The 15,868-nt window shown below is 39.7% G+C and overlaps 1 protein-coding gene across 4 annotated transcripts in view; it reads left to right on the forward strand.

Moving 5' to 3' along the window:
- AK8 (adenylate kinase 8) overlaps positions 1 to 15,868 on the forward strand; it is a 156,722-nt gene that overhangs the window by 72,731 nt on the left and 68,123 nt on the right. For all 4 annotated transcript variants that reach the window (XM_020973470.2, XM_020973469.2, XM_020973468.2 and 1 more), the window contains one exon: positions 341 to 430. In XM_020973470.2, coding sequence (XP_020829129.1) covers positions 341 to 430 — 90 coding nt within the window. The remainder of the gene's footprint in view (positions 1 to 340; positions 431 to 15,868) is intronic.

Raw genomic sequence — 15,868 nt, forward strand, 5'->3', positions numbered from 1 at the left:
TTTGTTCCCAACAAGTCAGAGAGTATCAAATTGAAAGTTGAAACTAGGCCCTCCTGGATTTCCTGTTTTGGTGACATATCTTATTAGTGTCTTTTCTCTTGCCTTCCATTTTTAATATGTTCTTCACCAAATGCATTCTTTTTCATTCCACAGCCTTTGCTGCTCAGTTTCTGTATGACATTTGTTTTTGCTTGGCCATACTCTCATATGAGAAAAGCCCTTTTATTTTTTTCTGTCCACAGTGACCTTTTTTTACCAAGCAGCTTTGGGGCTTATTTTTCTCTTCCTCCCATTTTATTTAAAATTTAACCTATGTCTTTCTGTTCCTCTCTTCCCTCAGTCTGCTGTGGGCACCTGCTGAAAGAAGCACTTGCAAGCAACTCAAATATTGGAGAATACATCCGGCCATTTTTTGAACAGGAAATGCAAGGTAGGTCCTATTACCTGCTAACCACCAAAGGGTTACAAGTTCTGATTAGAAACAATCCAGGGTGGAAAATCTCTGATACTCTGGGGGTTTACAATGGGGAACAATATCCAGGTGAGTTAAAGATGAACCTTTTTATAAGCAAAGATTCATTTGCTTTACTCATGAGTAGCTTCTGTATGTATTTAAGACTGATCCCCAACTGAGGCAAGTTTATGGATACTGACCTGCTATGCAGTAGTGTTGATCGTTCCTAACATGTCATTCAGAATTTAGAACCAGAAAGGACCTTAAAGATTATTTAAGCCAGTGCCCCTCATTTTACTCACAGGGAAATGGAGGTCCAAAGAATGGAAGGAAATTGCCCAAAATTGAGTGAGTTAGTAGTGGCAGAGTTTGTCCTAGACCCCAGGACTCTTAACTCCTACTCTAATAATCTTTCTTCCATAACACACTTAGATTGTAATGGTGGAAGAGAGCTATCTCCCTATTTCAAACAGATTTTTAAAACTCGTTTTCCTTTATGAACTTGAAATTTGATTTTTGACTATCTGTTTTAGGTAGATTAGATATTCATTTTCCTAAAGGCAGAGGGAGTAAAACGATCACTCAAACTCTCCTCAAGAGCTATGACATTTAGTGTAACAGACGCAGTGGCCCATGGGGTTAGATAGACCAGGGTCAGTCTTGGTGGGGATTATAACTCCTCCCGCAGAAGACAAGGAAGGTTCTTCTCAAATTTTCTGGCTTGTTATGCCCCCTCATCCTAGAATAGAACTCTGGAGAACAACACTTTCAGCAAAGCTTAGGTTTGGCTCATATCCCAAGAGGGATTTACAGGTTCCTTTCTAAAAAGAGACTCATAGACAAAGTAGATTGATCAGGTATAGGACAGCTATTTAATTCCTCTACCAGAAAAGAAATGCTTAACACACAAAAGACTCATAACCGTGCACTGATAAATCCTTAAAGCATCATACAAATACTTAACACAGGAACAGGCATTTCACCTCAGCTCTGAACTGTCTAAAACTATCTAAACAATTTTTAAAAACATCTTTATCTTTTGACAAGCTAAGGTGTGGCTTTGCCTCATTCTCCTCTCAGTGGACATCTTTTTCTCCAAGAAGCATTGTAGTAGCTACAAGGAACACTTCCCACAGGGCAGCTGGTACCAAATGCAGAATCCAGGATTTCCAAAACTCCCAAAGGAGCCATTGGGTTAAAAAATTCCTCTCTTAATATCACTGTTTGGTCACCTGTGCTCAGGAAAAAAAAACCCACAGAGCACAACAGGCTGCTAAAACCTTGAGATCCAGTCTCAGGTTCACCTAAACAAGTGCATGCTCTCTAGATGCTGAGAGAATAAGAAGAAATCCACTTCCTTCTTCTGAGGAAGCCCAAGGGATAGCTGTCAGAGTCCCAAGCTGCATATTCAGAAGAGAGGAAGAGGAAACTGAAGAATTGTCTCTCCCTCTGTAGTCTGCTGAATGGATAACTCTTACCGTTCAAAGTCTGTCCTTTTTGATGGATTTCTCTTCCTTCTCCCCTCATCATGGAGGGTGGGAGAAAGGAGGCACGTGGAGACCAATATGGAGGCTTCCAGTTTGACATGCCTTCTATCTAGGAGTCCACTAGAAATATGTCACTGCCTGAAGGGGCCTAACTCTAGAGCTAATACATGTGATACCAGACATGCTCCCCGAAAGGGATGGCCACTGTTAACTTGAGATTAAGAACTGCTAGATAATTTATGTGTTTTCTCTGTTGTGAAAAGTGGAAGTAAAGTTTCTCATAACTATGAAGCAAGAAGTATTTATTTTTTGTGGCAAGAAATCTGACAGAGTCTGCCGATGTCCAAGATTTTATTCTAGTTTTTCTATTCTTGTAGTTTGGGTAATGAAAACTAAGTGTATTATGATTCAGTAGCTTGAATTATCAAGGTGTAAATCGCATAAAGCAAAACTTGGGGCTTAGTGTAAAGAAAAGCTTTTTAAAAATTTAAGTTGTCCAAAAGTGGAATGGACTAGCTGAGGAAGTTCTCATCTTAAAGAGTCAATTAAGTGATACAGTGGATACAGCATTGGACTTAAGATGCAGAAGGACCTGAGTTCAAATCCTACCTCAGACACTTACTAGCTATGTGACCTTAAACAAGTCACATAACCTCTCTCTGCCTCAATTTCCTCATCTGTAAAATGAAGATGATAAAAACATTTGCCTTCCAGGGTTGTTGGGAGCACAAAATGAGACATCTGTAAAGCACTTTATAAACCTCAGTGGGCTATATGGAAGCTTATTATTATTATCATCATCATCATTATTATTAAATTGAAGCAAAAGCTGGATGATTACTTGTTGGGGATGTTGTAGAGAGATGTTTTCTGTATGTTTTTTAATATGAGCTTAGGTTAATGATGGGGATACATTTATTATTATTATTTTTTTTTTTAAATTAGGCAACTGGGGTTAAGTGACTTGCCCATGGTCATACAGCTAGTAAGTGTCAAGTGTTTGGTCTGAGGCTAGATTTGAGCTCAGGTCCTCCTGACTTCAGGGCCGGTGCTCTATCCACTGAGGGTGATAAATTTTTGCTGAAAGGAAAAAGTGTTGCAGGAAAATAATGTCCGTATGAAAAATAACTTGTAAATCTCAGTCTACTAATTTTTTTGATGAGATTTCTTTCTCTCTCTCTCTTTCTCTTTCTCTTTTTGCCAGATAGAATAACTAACATTGCAAATTTCTGAAAATGGGCTGCCTTTTTATTCTTTCACTACTCAAAAAAGTTCTCTAAGAACAGAGATATTTCTGCTAATTTGTACTTTGGCCCAAAGAAAGCTTTGGGTTAACAGAAAAGCCTAAAGAGCCTTTCTTTGCTGGAGATTCCAGGTTCCAGGATGAGTTTCACAGAGAGAAAATAGGATTCTCTGAAATTACATGATGTGCTTTTTGAGATAACCACAAAAAGGTGCAGGGTAGGATATTTTCTCAAGTCACCCTGAACATGAAAGTGGTTTAGGGATCATGTTCCAAATAATCCATGGAACCAAAGAAATAGTATGATTTCTTGTCTTTCCTTTCATCTTGATTCTCCTTTCCAGAGATAGTCACTCATAGGATATTGTCTTGGAATAACCTTGAAGCATCAGTCCAGATAGACATCATTCTCCTTTCCACAATTTATTTGACTGTTCTACGCAGTCCCCACCTAGTAGTTCTTCCCAAGCCTCTCCCTGTTACATTTCATCTCTCTTATGTCGTGTTGTCTTCCCCATTCTGGTGTTTATCTAGCAAAGATGTTCATTGCCGAACACAGCCCTCCACATTTGGTTGTTTTTCTTAATTTTATTCCGAGGTATAGATTGATTTCTCATTCCTTTAGTAGCAAGACTGAAAACTACAAAGTGACATGGAAGAAGCTTAGCTTTTTATATGGGATAATAAAACATATGCAAGCAACTGAAGCAAACTGGCCCTGAAGGTTGAGGCTACCTCTTGCCCCTGCAGGGATACCTTCACACAGTTGCCAAAAGACATTAGAATGTATAGGCCTCATGGTGTCACTCCAGCATTGAAAAACCAACCATTAGTGGCTCTCCATTGCCTAGAGGACAAAATACCAACTCCTTAGGTTGGCATTTAAGGCCTTTGCCAACCTACCTTTTGAGTATCATTTCACCCTTTGCACAGTGTACCGCAGGCAAACTGGATGATATCAAAGTATCTCACACCTATTCAGGAGGAAATGCTGTAGCAACTGGGATGTGAAAGACAGTCTCAGGCTAAATATGAGAACCTTACAGCTGAGGTAAACTTTTAAGTCTTACTTCAATGAGGCATTTAAGCAGTTCAATAGATAGAGCACTGGGCCTAGAGTCAGGAAGACTTGAGTTCAGACTTGGTCTCAGATGCTGAGTAGCCATGTGACCGTGGACAAATCACTTAACTTTTGTCTGCCTTGGTTTCCTTAGCTGTAAAATTGGGATCATAACAGCACCAACTCTCAGGGTTGTTGTGAGGATCAGATGAGATGGTATTATTAGTAAAATGCTTAAGATAGTGCCTGGCATATAGTAGGCACTTAACAAAAGCTTGTTCCCTCCTCTCCCATCTTGCATACTTGTAGATCTTTACATCCCTGAATAGCAAATTATTTTACACATGTATATTTCATAGTCTATCTCGTAGTTCTTAGAAAAGAGATAAATTAGCAGCCACTAGTTCTCAAACCCTTAGAGCGTCAGTGAGGCCAGTAGAGTGATGATTGAGATATGAAAGACGTCAACGTCCGTATGTAAGTTGCTGACGTTACGGACCTTGAAAAACCTGTGGTCTCATGGGGTTTTTAATCCTCAGTCTTACTGATGTGGTTAGTTGACTTTTTTCCCCTCTCTCTTAAGTAAGTGGGTCATTTTAAATCTAAAAAAACCTTTGATTTGACCCAGGAAAGGACACTGTAAGGTGGTTGCAACGAGCAGGCAAATTGTAAGGAGAAAAATGGTGTGTGGGCTGGCTGGTGCTGCTGTTGAACCTGAGAGATGATCTTCTAAGTTATGACCTACGGAAGGTGAAGTCAAGATAGGAGTATGAATTAAAAGTTGGTTCCATGGGACTATTTGGAGACAGCTCCCTAAACTGCATTCATTGCCACAATGACTTAAGAAAACATCATACCTCCCTCCCTGATGCTATTGCCAAAATACATTGCTTAATTTTAGTGGGCGCTGTGAACCTCTTTGTAGAAATACTGGTAACTCAACCTCTGTTCTATATTATCAATCCATTTGCCAGTTACTCCCTTTTTATAGATTAGTCTTAGCAAAATGTCTTGTTTTAAAGGAGAATAAACATGTACTACTTTGGTTTGAGGAAGCGAGGGGGAGCATTGGACTTGGTATCAAGTGAACTTGGAGGCAGTCAGGTGGTGCCAAGGTTGTTAAGTTTAGAGTCAAATAGACCTGATTTCAAATCCTGCTTTAAACATTTATAGCTATATGATCCTGGTCAAGTCACTTAACCACTCTCCTCCTCAGTTTCCTCATCTGTAATGAGATAGCAAATGTTAAGTGCTTTGCAAACATTGAAGTACTATATGAATGCTAGTCATCATCATCACCATGAAATTTAGGTTCGAGTTCCATCTCTGCCAAACTCTGTGACCTTTAGCCAGTTGCTTGAATTTTCTGAAGCTCAGTTTCTTTACCTTTAAAAGGGAGAGGAGGAGGACCTCTTTTGGTCTTGGAATCCCATGATTCCTTGAATTTTCTCCAAAGCAAATCCAGAGTAGTTCTTTCAACTTGAGCTTCAGTTGGATAGTATTTTTTTTTTAAATGAAACACGAAGAAACATTTTCCATAAATGTTAGTAGCAATCAGGTAATCTCAGCCCTTGTGTTCTATGCTAAAAATGTGCCCCCAAGCTTGTTTATTGCAACCGTACATCTCCACAAAATTAAAGATACCAAAACTACGACTATCATAGCTCAGTAACAGTTGCAATACATTCTGTCATTTCACTAATCCTCCTCTCAAAGGAATAACAAAGAATGAATTTACATTAGTAAATACTAACATGATCTCATTAGTGGCCCTCACAAAAGCCTTTGAGAAAACTAAAAAGGTTTATGTGCTGAGAAGAGAGGGAGAGGGAAAAATATCCGTTTGGCATGAAACTTTTCTGTTACCATTTAAGTCAGGAAGAAAGTTGAAAACAATCCTCAATAGAATTTAGTTTTGAAGAGAAAGTCAGACTGAAAACTGCTGACCTATTTAACCAACTACAACATTACTGAGGTAGAGTACTTGCTGTAAGTAACCTGAGTTACTACCCAAGTTCACTGATTCATTCATTGTTCCATAATATTCAATTTACTTCTTTCTTAAATGTACATTTGTTAAGTATTTACTATGCATAGACTACTCTGCTAGCTTATGGGAAAAATAGAAAAATTAAGTCATTCTCATGGATCGTGCTACATGTTCATTTCAAGCTTCCTAGACATTTGATGGATCCTAGTTATCACAATGCTAGAGCTGTGCACCAGGTTAGAATATAGAGTGTTGGAAGGGACCTTAGACACCATCTGGTTCAATTCTGTCATCTTACAGAGGAAGAAACTGAAGCCTGAGGTGGGGAAGTGACTTGCCCAAGGTCACAGAGTAGATTTCCCTCTCCACATGACTCATTTCTCCCTTTTTTCTTCCATGGCATCACTGAGGGTCATCTCACATTAGATGATGAGAAGTCGCCAAAGTCTTCTCTCCTAAAATCCCAGTCATATGGCCCATATGAATTCTCTTTAGCTGCCACTGTGGGATGAAGGGACTTGGGGGGAAAGCATCAAGGCAATCCCTTTACATCATGGACTTTTTTAAACTCTAGAATCCTGAACCCTGCCTTGTGTTAAGAGATTGCTCAACCATTGTTTTAAATTGCTAATGTGCTTTCAGATCTAGAACTGACAGTAGGAATGAGGACTGAGTGTGGTAATTCAGAAATCTTATCTTCCTTCACAGCGCCATGCAGCTGCCACCTCCTGTGCAAAGCCTCCCGATCATCTCCCCTGTTAGTAGTTCTTTCCTCTTCTTCATTTCTCTTGTGCCATACTTACTTGTATCCAAGTTGTATCTTCCAAGAGAGACTAAATTGCTATCGGACGAGGTCGCTTTGGATTTTGTCTGTGCCTTGTTCATAGTAGGTGCTTGTGTGGTGCAGTGGATTCAAATCCTGACTTCTATGATTATTCCCTGTGTAACCTTGCACAAGTCACTTAACCCACCTGGGCTTTAGTTTTCCCACCTGTAAACCTGGTGCGTTGGATTAGATGGCCTCTAAGGTCCCTTCCAGCTCTAGGTCTGTGAATTCACCTGGACTTACCCATTTGGTTTCATTCCCTTCCAAGGCTGAGTTCTCCACCCCGTCCCAGGACTAACGTCTCTTTTTCCTGCCACTGGCAAAGGACGCTGGCCTGATGACAGTAAGGCTGTCTCCTACATCCTACTACATATGTTTATATTTAAATTTTTGTTCCCTGCTACCACAGCCTCTTTTGATATCTCTACTCTCTAGTTTTTTTCTAGATTACTCTATACCAGAGTCTGGGAGTCTTAAGAGACCTGGATTCTAGTCCTAGTTTTGCCTTCAATTATCTGTGTGAACTTGATTAAATTACTCGACCTCTCTAGAATTGCTCCTTTGTCTGTGAAATAAGTGGGGTCCAAGACTAAGCCCCAAGTGGTATGTATCATGTGTGATTCTTAAGCTTTTCTGGGTGTCATGGTAAGGTTGTGTCTAAGTGGCTCAGTAGATAGAGCTCTAGACCTGGAGTCTGGAAGACCTGAGTTCAGATTCAGGCTCAGGCACTAGCTTTGTGACCCTGGACAAGTCACTTAACCTCTATTGGCTTTAATCCACTGGAGAAGACAATGTCAAACCACTTTGGTATTTTTGCCAAGAAAACCCTATGGACAGTATTGGTCTATGAGGTCACAAAGAGTCAGCCATGACTGAACAACAACAACAATAAACCCTTCTCAAAATAATGTTTTTAAATGAATAAAATGAAATACATAGGATTATAAAAGAAACCAATGATATTGAAATATGGTTATCGTGGTATTTAAAAAACAAACAACAAGTTCACAGACCTTAGTTTAAGAATCTCTGAACTAGGGAATTGCAAAGGTCTATTTGGCTTTTAACACTCCATGTTCTATTGTGCAACGTTATATGGTTTATGCTCTAACATTGTCCAACTGACCTTCTTTTCTAGCGCTCCGACTTGCTAACTTGCTCCTCTTTCTGACTTCACAATTTTTTTCTCCTAGAGTAATGTTCACCTGTTCTGCCATGTTTAAAACCTTGAGAGTCACCTTTGACTGTTCCCTCTCTCTTCACTATCATAAACAACCCGTTCCCCAGTCTCGTAGACCAGAGGTGTCAAAAACTTGGCCAAAGGGCTGCATGCATCCCGTAATACTACCAAGTACCTCCTGAACCAGATTAACGCGTAATTGGGGAACATTTAGCAAAATAAAAATACATGAAAATGCAGATAACATCACATTTTCAAACAAAGTCACTCTGAGGCCTGCAAGGATGCTTAGGCAAGATTTAGTGGCCCCAATTTCTATTTGAGTTTGATATCACTAGTACACATCACACCTTTCTGAAATGCGGCTCACATCCAAACCCTCCTCTCTTTCCACTGCCATCACTCGTACAGGCCCTCATTAACACTCATATGGACCCTCACAGGACCTTACAGGTCTTTCCGCCTCCACTGTCTTCCCCCTTCCAATCCATTTTTCATACTACTTTGGAGATAATCTCCTTTACTTATAGATCTCTCCACTTCACTCCTCTGCTCTAAAACCTGTAATAGCTCCTTGTTGCTCACTGAGGAAAGTGCAAAGTCCTTTGTGTGGCATTCAAGTTCAAGGGTCTCCACAACGTGTCACCTTTCCAATTTTATCTCATAGTATGGCCTTCCAAGTTCTCTACCCTAATCCTATACTGGATCACTTTCTGTCCCCAAACATTCCTCGCTGTTCTTTGGCCTCTGTGCCTTTTGTTCGTGCTGTTCTAGGCCTAGAATATATTCTACATTCTTCTTCAACTGCTGAGTTCCTAACCATTCTTTAAAGCCCAAGTGAAGTGCTACTTTTCTCCATGAAGTCTTTTCTGATTGTTCCCATTGGTAACAGCCTTCCCCCTCAGACTTTGTTTTGCATTATTGAATGGAAAACTTATTTTGCATTATTGTATATTATAGTTATTTGGGTACCGTGTCTTATCTCCCTTATAGACCCTATGCATAAGGATAGAGATTGTACATTATCTAAACTTTTATAACAGCTAGCACAATGCTGTGAACAAGATAAATACAATACATTTAATATTTGTTGAGTGAATAAATGATACTGTTATATTCTGTGTTCTTATAAGTCTTTTTTTTTTTTGGTGAGGCGATTAGAGTTAAGTGACTTGCCCAGGGTCACACAGCTAGTAAGTGTTAAGTGTCTGAGGCTGGATTTGAACTTGGGATCTGCTGACTCCAAGGTCAGAGCTCTATCCACTGCACTAACTAGCTGCCCCTCTTATAAGTCTATTTTCTAAGGTCTCATCTAGCTCTGGTCTCATAGGATTATATGATTTAAGTGAATAAACTTTTGAGAGCTCATCTCTGAAGACAAAGTCTTGATTTTTGTAATGTATGTATATATACATACATGCATATTTGTGTGTGTATATAGATATAAAATCATCATCACCACCATCACCATAATCATTATCTTTTCCGCTACTGAATAGAACCAGTTGTCTCATCATTCTCCTTAGAAAGATTTGTTACTTTCCCCTCCAGTTTTGGTCTCATAATGTTATAACCCTCTTCTGACCTCTTTTGTCTTGCTTACTTTTCTTTTTTTAGTCTTCATAGGTATTGCCAATACCTCCCAACTTAGTATCAACTAAAAAACTAATTACTGTACCACTTACCCATGTTTTCATGTTTATTTGGCAAGAAGACTCTAAGGTCCTACCTTAACCTCGTCTTAAATCTTCTGTTATGGGACCTACAGCAGCGTGGATAAAGTGTTTGAAGGATGGTTGGGTTTTTTTTTTCTTTTCCTGAGTATGTGTGTCCTAGACTTTGAAATATATAGGTCTGACCTCCTAAACTCATTCTGACTATAGCTGCAGATTGAATAGCAAATTTATTCCCCAAGGCTTTAAGCACATGCTCTTTATGCAGACAATCCCCATTAAAGTCGATAGGTGTTTGGTCTGCATATGAATAATGGTATTAAGTCTTAAATCATGCAATTTTCATTGCTGTACATCTCTGTCACTTGTACAGTGGTAGAGTGCAGAGTTAATACCAACTCCAGGTGTTCGGTAGAATTAAGTACTCAGCAGTTTATGTGTCACTTAAAATTAAGCTCCTGGCATTGATAGGTTCCTAGCAAGTCTGGACTATTGATATCACAAGTTGGTATTTTCCCATTCTTGGAAGTGGAGATAATGTCCTAGTCATCGAGTCCTACTCATCTTCTCATCTCAAACATTTGCTCTGTTTGCCATTTCTGAGCTCTACTTTCAGCTGCTTTTAGGGTGTTGTGTTCCTAACTCCACTTTTCCTAGGGGAGAGTGAAGGCTTGAATCATAAAATTCTTTTTCTCTATTTGTACTGAGTATAAAAGCCAACATAATCTACCAGATCACACTGTGGTCACCACACCGTAAAGAAATCCACTGTCCCTTGATATGAGTCTAGTTTACAGTCAAGGAGTTTCACCCATAAATTGTGGTCCAGACCCTGTTAGGAGGTAGGAGCCCTACCTTCAAATTTCTGAGTCCAATTAGCTGCACCTCAACCTTTCTTTAGCTCAGAAAGGTTACCTTCCATTGAGAACGGTGGTAATTGTTTTCTCTTCCTCACTTTGCTTGACTATCTCTGGAGAGTGGCTGCCCAGGGAAGATATTAAAAACAGCCAAAGGCATATCTTGTCCTTCTTGGTTGAAGTCTTTGCTCTGAGTGTGTGAGATGTTTGTCTTTATTAATGAGAGGAATACTTTCAAACTTGTTGAAACAGTAAGGTCAGGAGAATGCCCGAATTCATCTAGCCAGGAATTTCTGAGTTAGGCTCTGGCTTTTCACAGATTATCTATTTCTCCAAGAGCTGAGCAGGAGACAACATCAACATGTTCATACCCTTGCAAAACAGGTTTGTTGAGTTTTGTTTGTTTGTTTGTTTTGTTTTTGTTCTTGCCAGGTTGCAACAAGTCTTTAGTCCAAACCTCCTCACATCCCCCATATTCATCCCTCACCCCCTACCCTCATCCAAAGGAAGGCAATCACAAAAATCTCTGAATTCCTCTGAGAATATTGTAGAGACATACTTATTTTTGGTTGGGAAAACAGCTGTTTAGTTGCTATAATGGCTTTTCTCATTAAAATGCAGATCCCGATGCACATAGAAGATAGATGGAAAAATAGATCAACAGATCTATGTCGCTGTTTCAAATCCCTCGGAGGTGAACCAGAATAGATATCTTCCCTCCTCCTATATTTATTAGATATTTCCAATCAGAGGGGTCCCTAATGATGTGGCACACCCACAAAAGGGGGGGGGCGAATGTGGTGAAGGGAAATGGATATCCTAATTTCCACCAGTGCTACAAGTCTAGCAATCAAAAAACCAAACGAGCATTTTAACTCTGAACGATTATGAAGGTTTTCAAATTTGATTTCCCAAAGACCAGCCCCTAGGACGATAATGATTATCGCTTTGCCAAAGCCTTCATTTCTGACGGTGAATTAATATTCTCATCACTAAATGCGAACTAAAGATTCGACAATAGGCCAGCTTTTCTCTTTTGTTAAAAACTTGCAAAGAGTTGCTGAGTTGAAAGGCAAAGTAAATCTTTCTATCTGAGGAGGTAAAGCTGAATGTTATTCCTTGTTTTTTAACGGCGCTGTATTGGCGAGCTGCAAGCTGTCTTACACGGGAGGAAGACCCGTAGGGACCTCTGTGCGATTTCAGCAAGTCTTTGCATGCAGCGTGTTTGTACTAGCTGAAGATAGCGCATGACTCTCTAAATAATTTACAAGTTGATTAATAGACTCACATGGGTATAATTAGAAGAGGGAGAGACAGTGGATACAGTAACCGGTACAGTGCTTGGGGGAACAGGAGACTTTATTTTTTTAAAGAAACTTTCTAGGGTGCTGGGCGTTTGAAGATAAGTTGGGAAGAGCTCAGTGCCTCTTCTCTTTTGAAGTGGAAATAGGACAGTTTGAATCCGTCGAGTTTAATTTTTCACAAGCTTTAGGGGCCCCGCAGTGCAACTCCCTTTTTATTATTGAGAAAATTCTACATTTTTCTTTCATTTTTCTACACACACACACACACACACACACACACACACACACACGCACAGAGGCAGTCCAAACAGTAAGTAATAAACAGATTAATTTGCTCTTTTATTAAATATATATTTTATTCACCTCCCCAACACATGCAGATACACATCCTCTTGCCTGCCCCTGGACAGAACCCCCAATGTAAAGTTTCCTATAGGTGTATTAACATACACCCCTTTAATTTATGCATTTTAAAGAAACCCTCACCTCTGTTTGACAATGCTTTTGAAGTAGCTTCTTTTTTCAAGTCAAACTTTTGACTTTTCCACTGGGATTGCTACAAAGATTTCTTTATGGAAAATAGGTAGGAGTCTTTTTTTTTTCAAGTTGAAGAAAATCTGTGGCCAGGGTAGTCGAAAGTAGCAGCATGTTTTAAATGCTGAAAATTCTGTTAATGAACTGAAGGTCCTTGTTTCATGGCAGGATGGTCCTTTTCCTATTCTTTTAACTGGACTATTTCTATTGTTGCTTTCTTTACTTCTTCAAATCGTGATTTACTAGGAATGGTCATCAAAAAGATCAGCGTTGGCTGGGGGAAACTGAGGCAGCGATTGACCATTGTCTTGTTCATGAAACAACCGGCCATACTTTTGGTCCTTTGAAGTGAATAATCCATGAGTATGTAGTTTTCTCCTTGTTTTAATTGGAGATGCCCTGGAAATTCTTCCCTCTTTCTCCACGGCCACAGTGGCTATGGAGAAAGAATATCATTCCAATCTATTCAGCTATGAAATTGGTCTTGACAGGCGGTAGCCTACAGAGGACTAAATACTGTCTTCTCCAGCCTGGAAGTCCCATGGCAGAGCACAAAGATATGACACCAGGCCCTTCCTCAAGATGCCCTCCAGATCTCTTTTCAGACTTCTAATTCTTGGTTTGTTTAAAACTCCCCTGGCTTCTGACAATGTCCCAGGCAGGTGAAATTCAAAGGGGTTTCTCTTCTGAAAATGGGTTTACATCTGTAGAACCATTCAAGAATACAAAAGTGATAGTAAGATCTTGTTGAATGGAAGATGACACTGAAGATGTTATGTAGAAAACTCAGTGCAGACACATAGATTAGTAAATATACATGGAGTATTGTGATTTCACAAACTTATGAATTGGCATATTAGAAGGTAGAGGACAATAGTAGGTAATTACTGCCAAAATCTTTTGTACAGCATTAAAGTTACAAAAGAAAGGGAAGGGAAGAATGGGCAATTATCAACATTTCTTTAAACATTTGGAATTTGCGATTGTGACCAAAGTAACTTATAATATTCAAAAATTTGAGCCTGAATTATGTAGGCAGGATATTTATACAACCTAACTTTACTATCACTAGTATCAGAATATAATAAATGAAAGCTAGGGTCAGCTAGATGGTCCAGTGGATAGAGCACTGGGCTTGGAATCAGGAAGACTCATCTTCATGAGTTCAAATCTGGCCTCAGACTTTCACTAGCCGTGTGACCCTGGGCAAGTCACTTAGCCCTGTTTGCCTCAGTTCCTCACCTATAAAATGAGCTGGAGAAGGAACTGGCAAACTACTCCAATATCTTTGCCAAGAAAACCCCAAACGGGGTCACGAAGAGTCAGACAGACTGAAATGACCCAACAACAAATGAGAGGTATTAGCCTCCCCATTATTAAAAGTGAAAACGAGAATTTGCCATTTATTATCTGGCCTGACATCTCCAGGAGCAAGGAAGCTATTGTGGTTTAGGGTTATGTGGATAGGGATGGTGTATGTGGAAAAAGAAGAGCCATAAGGAATAAGGATTGGACCTCTTATTTCATTAATATAGAAAACTTCCACTTGAGCAAACTCCTTCTACCTGCATTGGTATCAGCCTTTGGTGTAACCTACAGTTTTAGAGTGCTGACTAGTGCTCTGAGACGCTAAGTGACTTGCCCAGGGTCACACAGCTAGTATGCATCAGAGGTAGGATTTGAACCCAGGTCTTTTGGCTTTGGGGACCACTCTCTGTCCACCAATCCAATTCTTTCCCTCTACTTTCACTCCCTATCTCAAGCTTTGGCTCTATGCAATGTCTTGCTCCATCCACAAAAGTTACTCAGTAGGAATTCAGGTGAACCAACCTTTCCTCTAGAGGAGGCTATTCATCAGAGCCATGGAGTATGCTTATAAAGACCCCTTTCAACTCTAGATCTACAAGCCCAAGATCTTCCTGGTCCCAAATTAACAAAAAGGCCACTTGCAGCTTGAAGAATGTCTGCAGGGCCGGGAGGAGACATTGAAGCTAGGGAGCTGGCCTCTGCATTTCCTTGAGGGAATGTATGGATTCTTCCATCTATGTATATGAATTTGAAGCCTTTTTACTTGGAATACCAAGTCACTAACTCTTTCACACTCTTTCCTCCTTTTCCCTCGGATCTCAGGTGCCTGGTTTCTACAGCTCCCTCCCTCATACTTCACCAAATCAAAAGCAAGTCTGCTTGCATGCTTCACACTTATTTAAGATCCATTTGAAAGCTGCTCATTTCACATCACCATGGGAACACTCATATGCATTTGTTAGTCTTAAATGGCTACTTTTAAATGGCAACCAGAATGGAACCCAAAATTGGAGACCTTCTTAGTTCAGGGTGCTGTCCTGGATAGAGCTTGAGATTTTTCTCCCACTTAACCATGTAGAGATGTTAGTTGGGCAGTTACTTGAAGTACCCCCACACCCCTTCTCCCACCTTCAGTGAGTGATATTTGAACTGTGCCTCCGGAAAGGTTCAAGCCATTTTTTAAAAAAATTTGGCACTGTACCTTTCCAGTAGACATGAAACTTCTACAGCTGTAATACTGTTTTGGAATTTTACATTTGGAACTGCATCAAAATCTAAAAATAAAAACTCAGTTCATCTTGCTTACGTCTGACCTATGTTCCTCCTAAGTTACTCTGTGTACTGGAGATTAAATCAGGCTTCGTTTAATTATGTTAAAATGGGATGAAAAGATCCAAACTTCCATTTTGCAAGATCTTCAGCAGTTCAATGATCTTATTGAAAGCATCATCCTCATCTCACAGCATTTGTAGGGCAATGTTCCTAAATAAGAACGAGCCTCATTTATATTGACAAAATGCAAAACAGAAAAACAGCAACCAAAAAGATATCAATTATTCAGTCCAAATGGAAAAAAAAAAAGTCCCTGGCAGAGATCCCAGGAACTTATCTGCTATGCTAGCAAGGATTCCACAAGGCCTGGGGGTCTTGACTCTAGGACTAGATTTCTTTGGCTTTTTCCAAGCCTTTTGCCTTGGCAGAATTAGCAAAGAGAGGAGACATGAGATTTCCTAAGTTTGGGGGTTTGGAAGGATTGGCCCTTCTTTATAAAAAGCAGGTTCAGGGAATACCATTAAATATGCTTTTAATTGGTTCAAGGGCCGTGTAAATGGAAAAAATTATATATATACCTAAGAAATTCTCATCTTGATTCTGTATTTTTATAGAGAGGGATTTTTTTAAAAAATTGTTTGATTTTTGTTAAACTGTTAAGCAGTGTGAGTTTCTGTTAC

The sequence above is a fragment of the Phascolarctos cinereus genome, unplaced genomic scaffold (genome assembly GCF_003287225.1).
Source record: "Phascolarctos cinereus isolate Bilbo 61053 unplaced genomic scaffold, phaCin_HiC Scaffold_2;HRSCAF=192, whole genome shotgun sequence".
In the NCBI taxonomy this organism is placed as follows: domain Eukaryota; kingdom Metazoa; phylum Chordata; class Mammalia; order Diprotodontia; family Phascolarctidae; genus Phascolarctos; species Phascolarctos cinereus.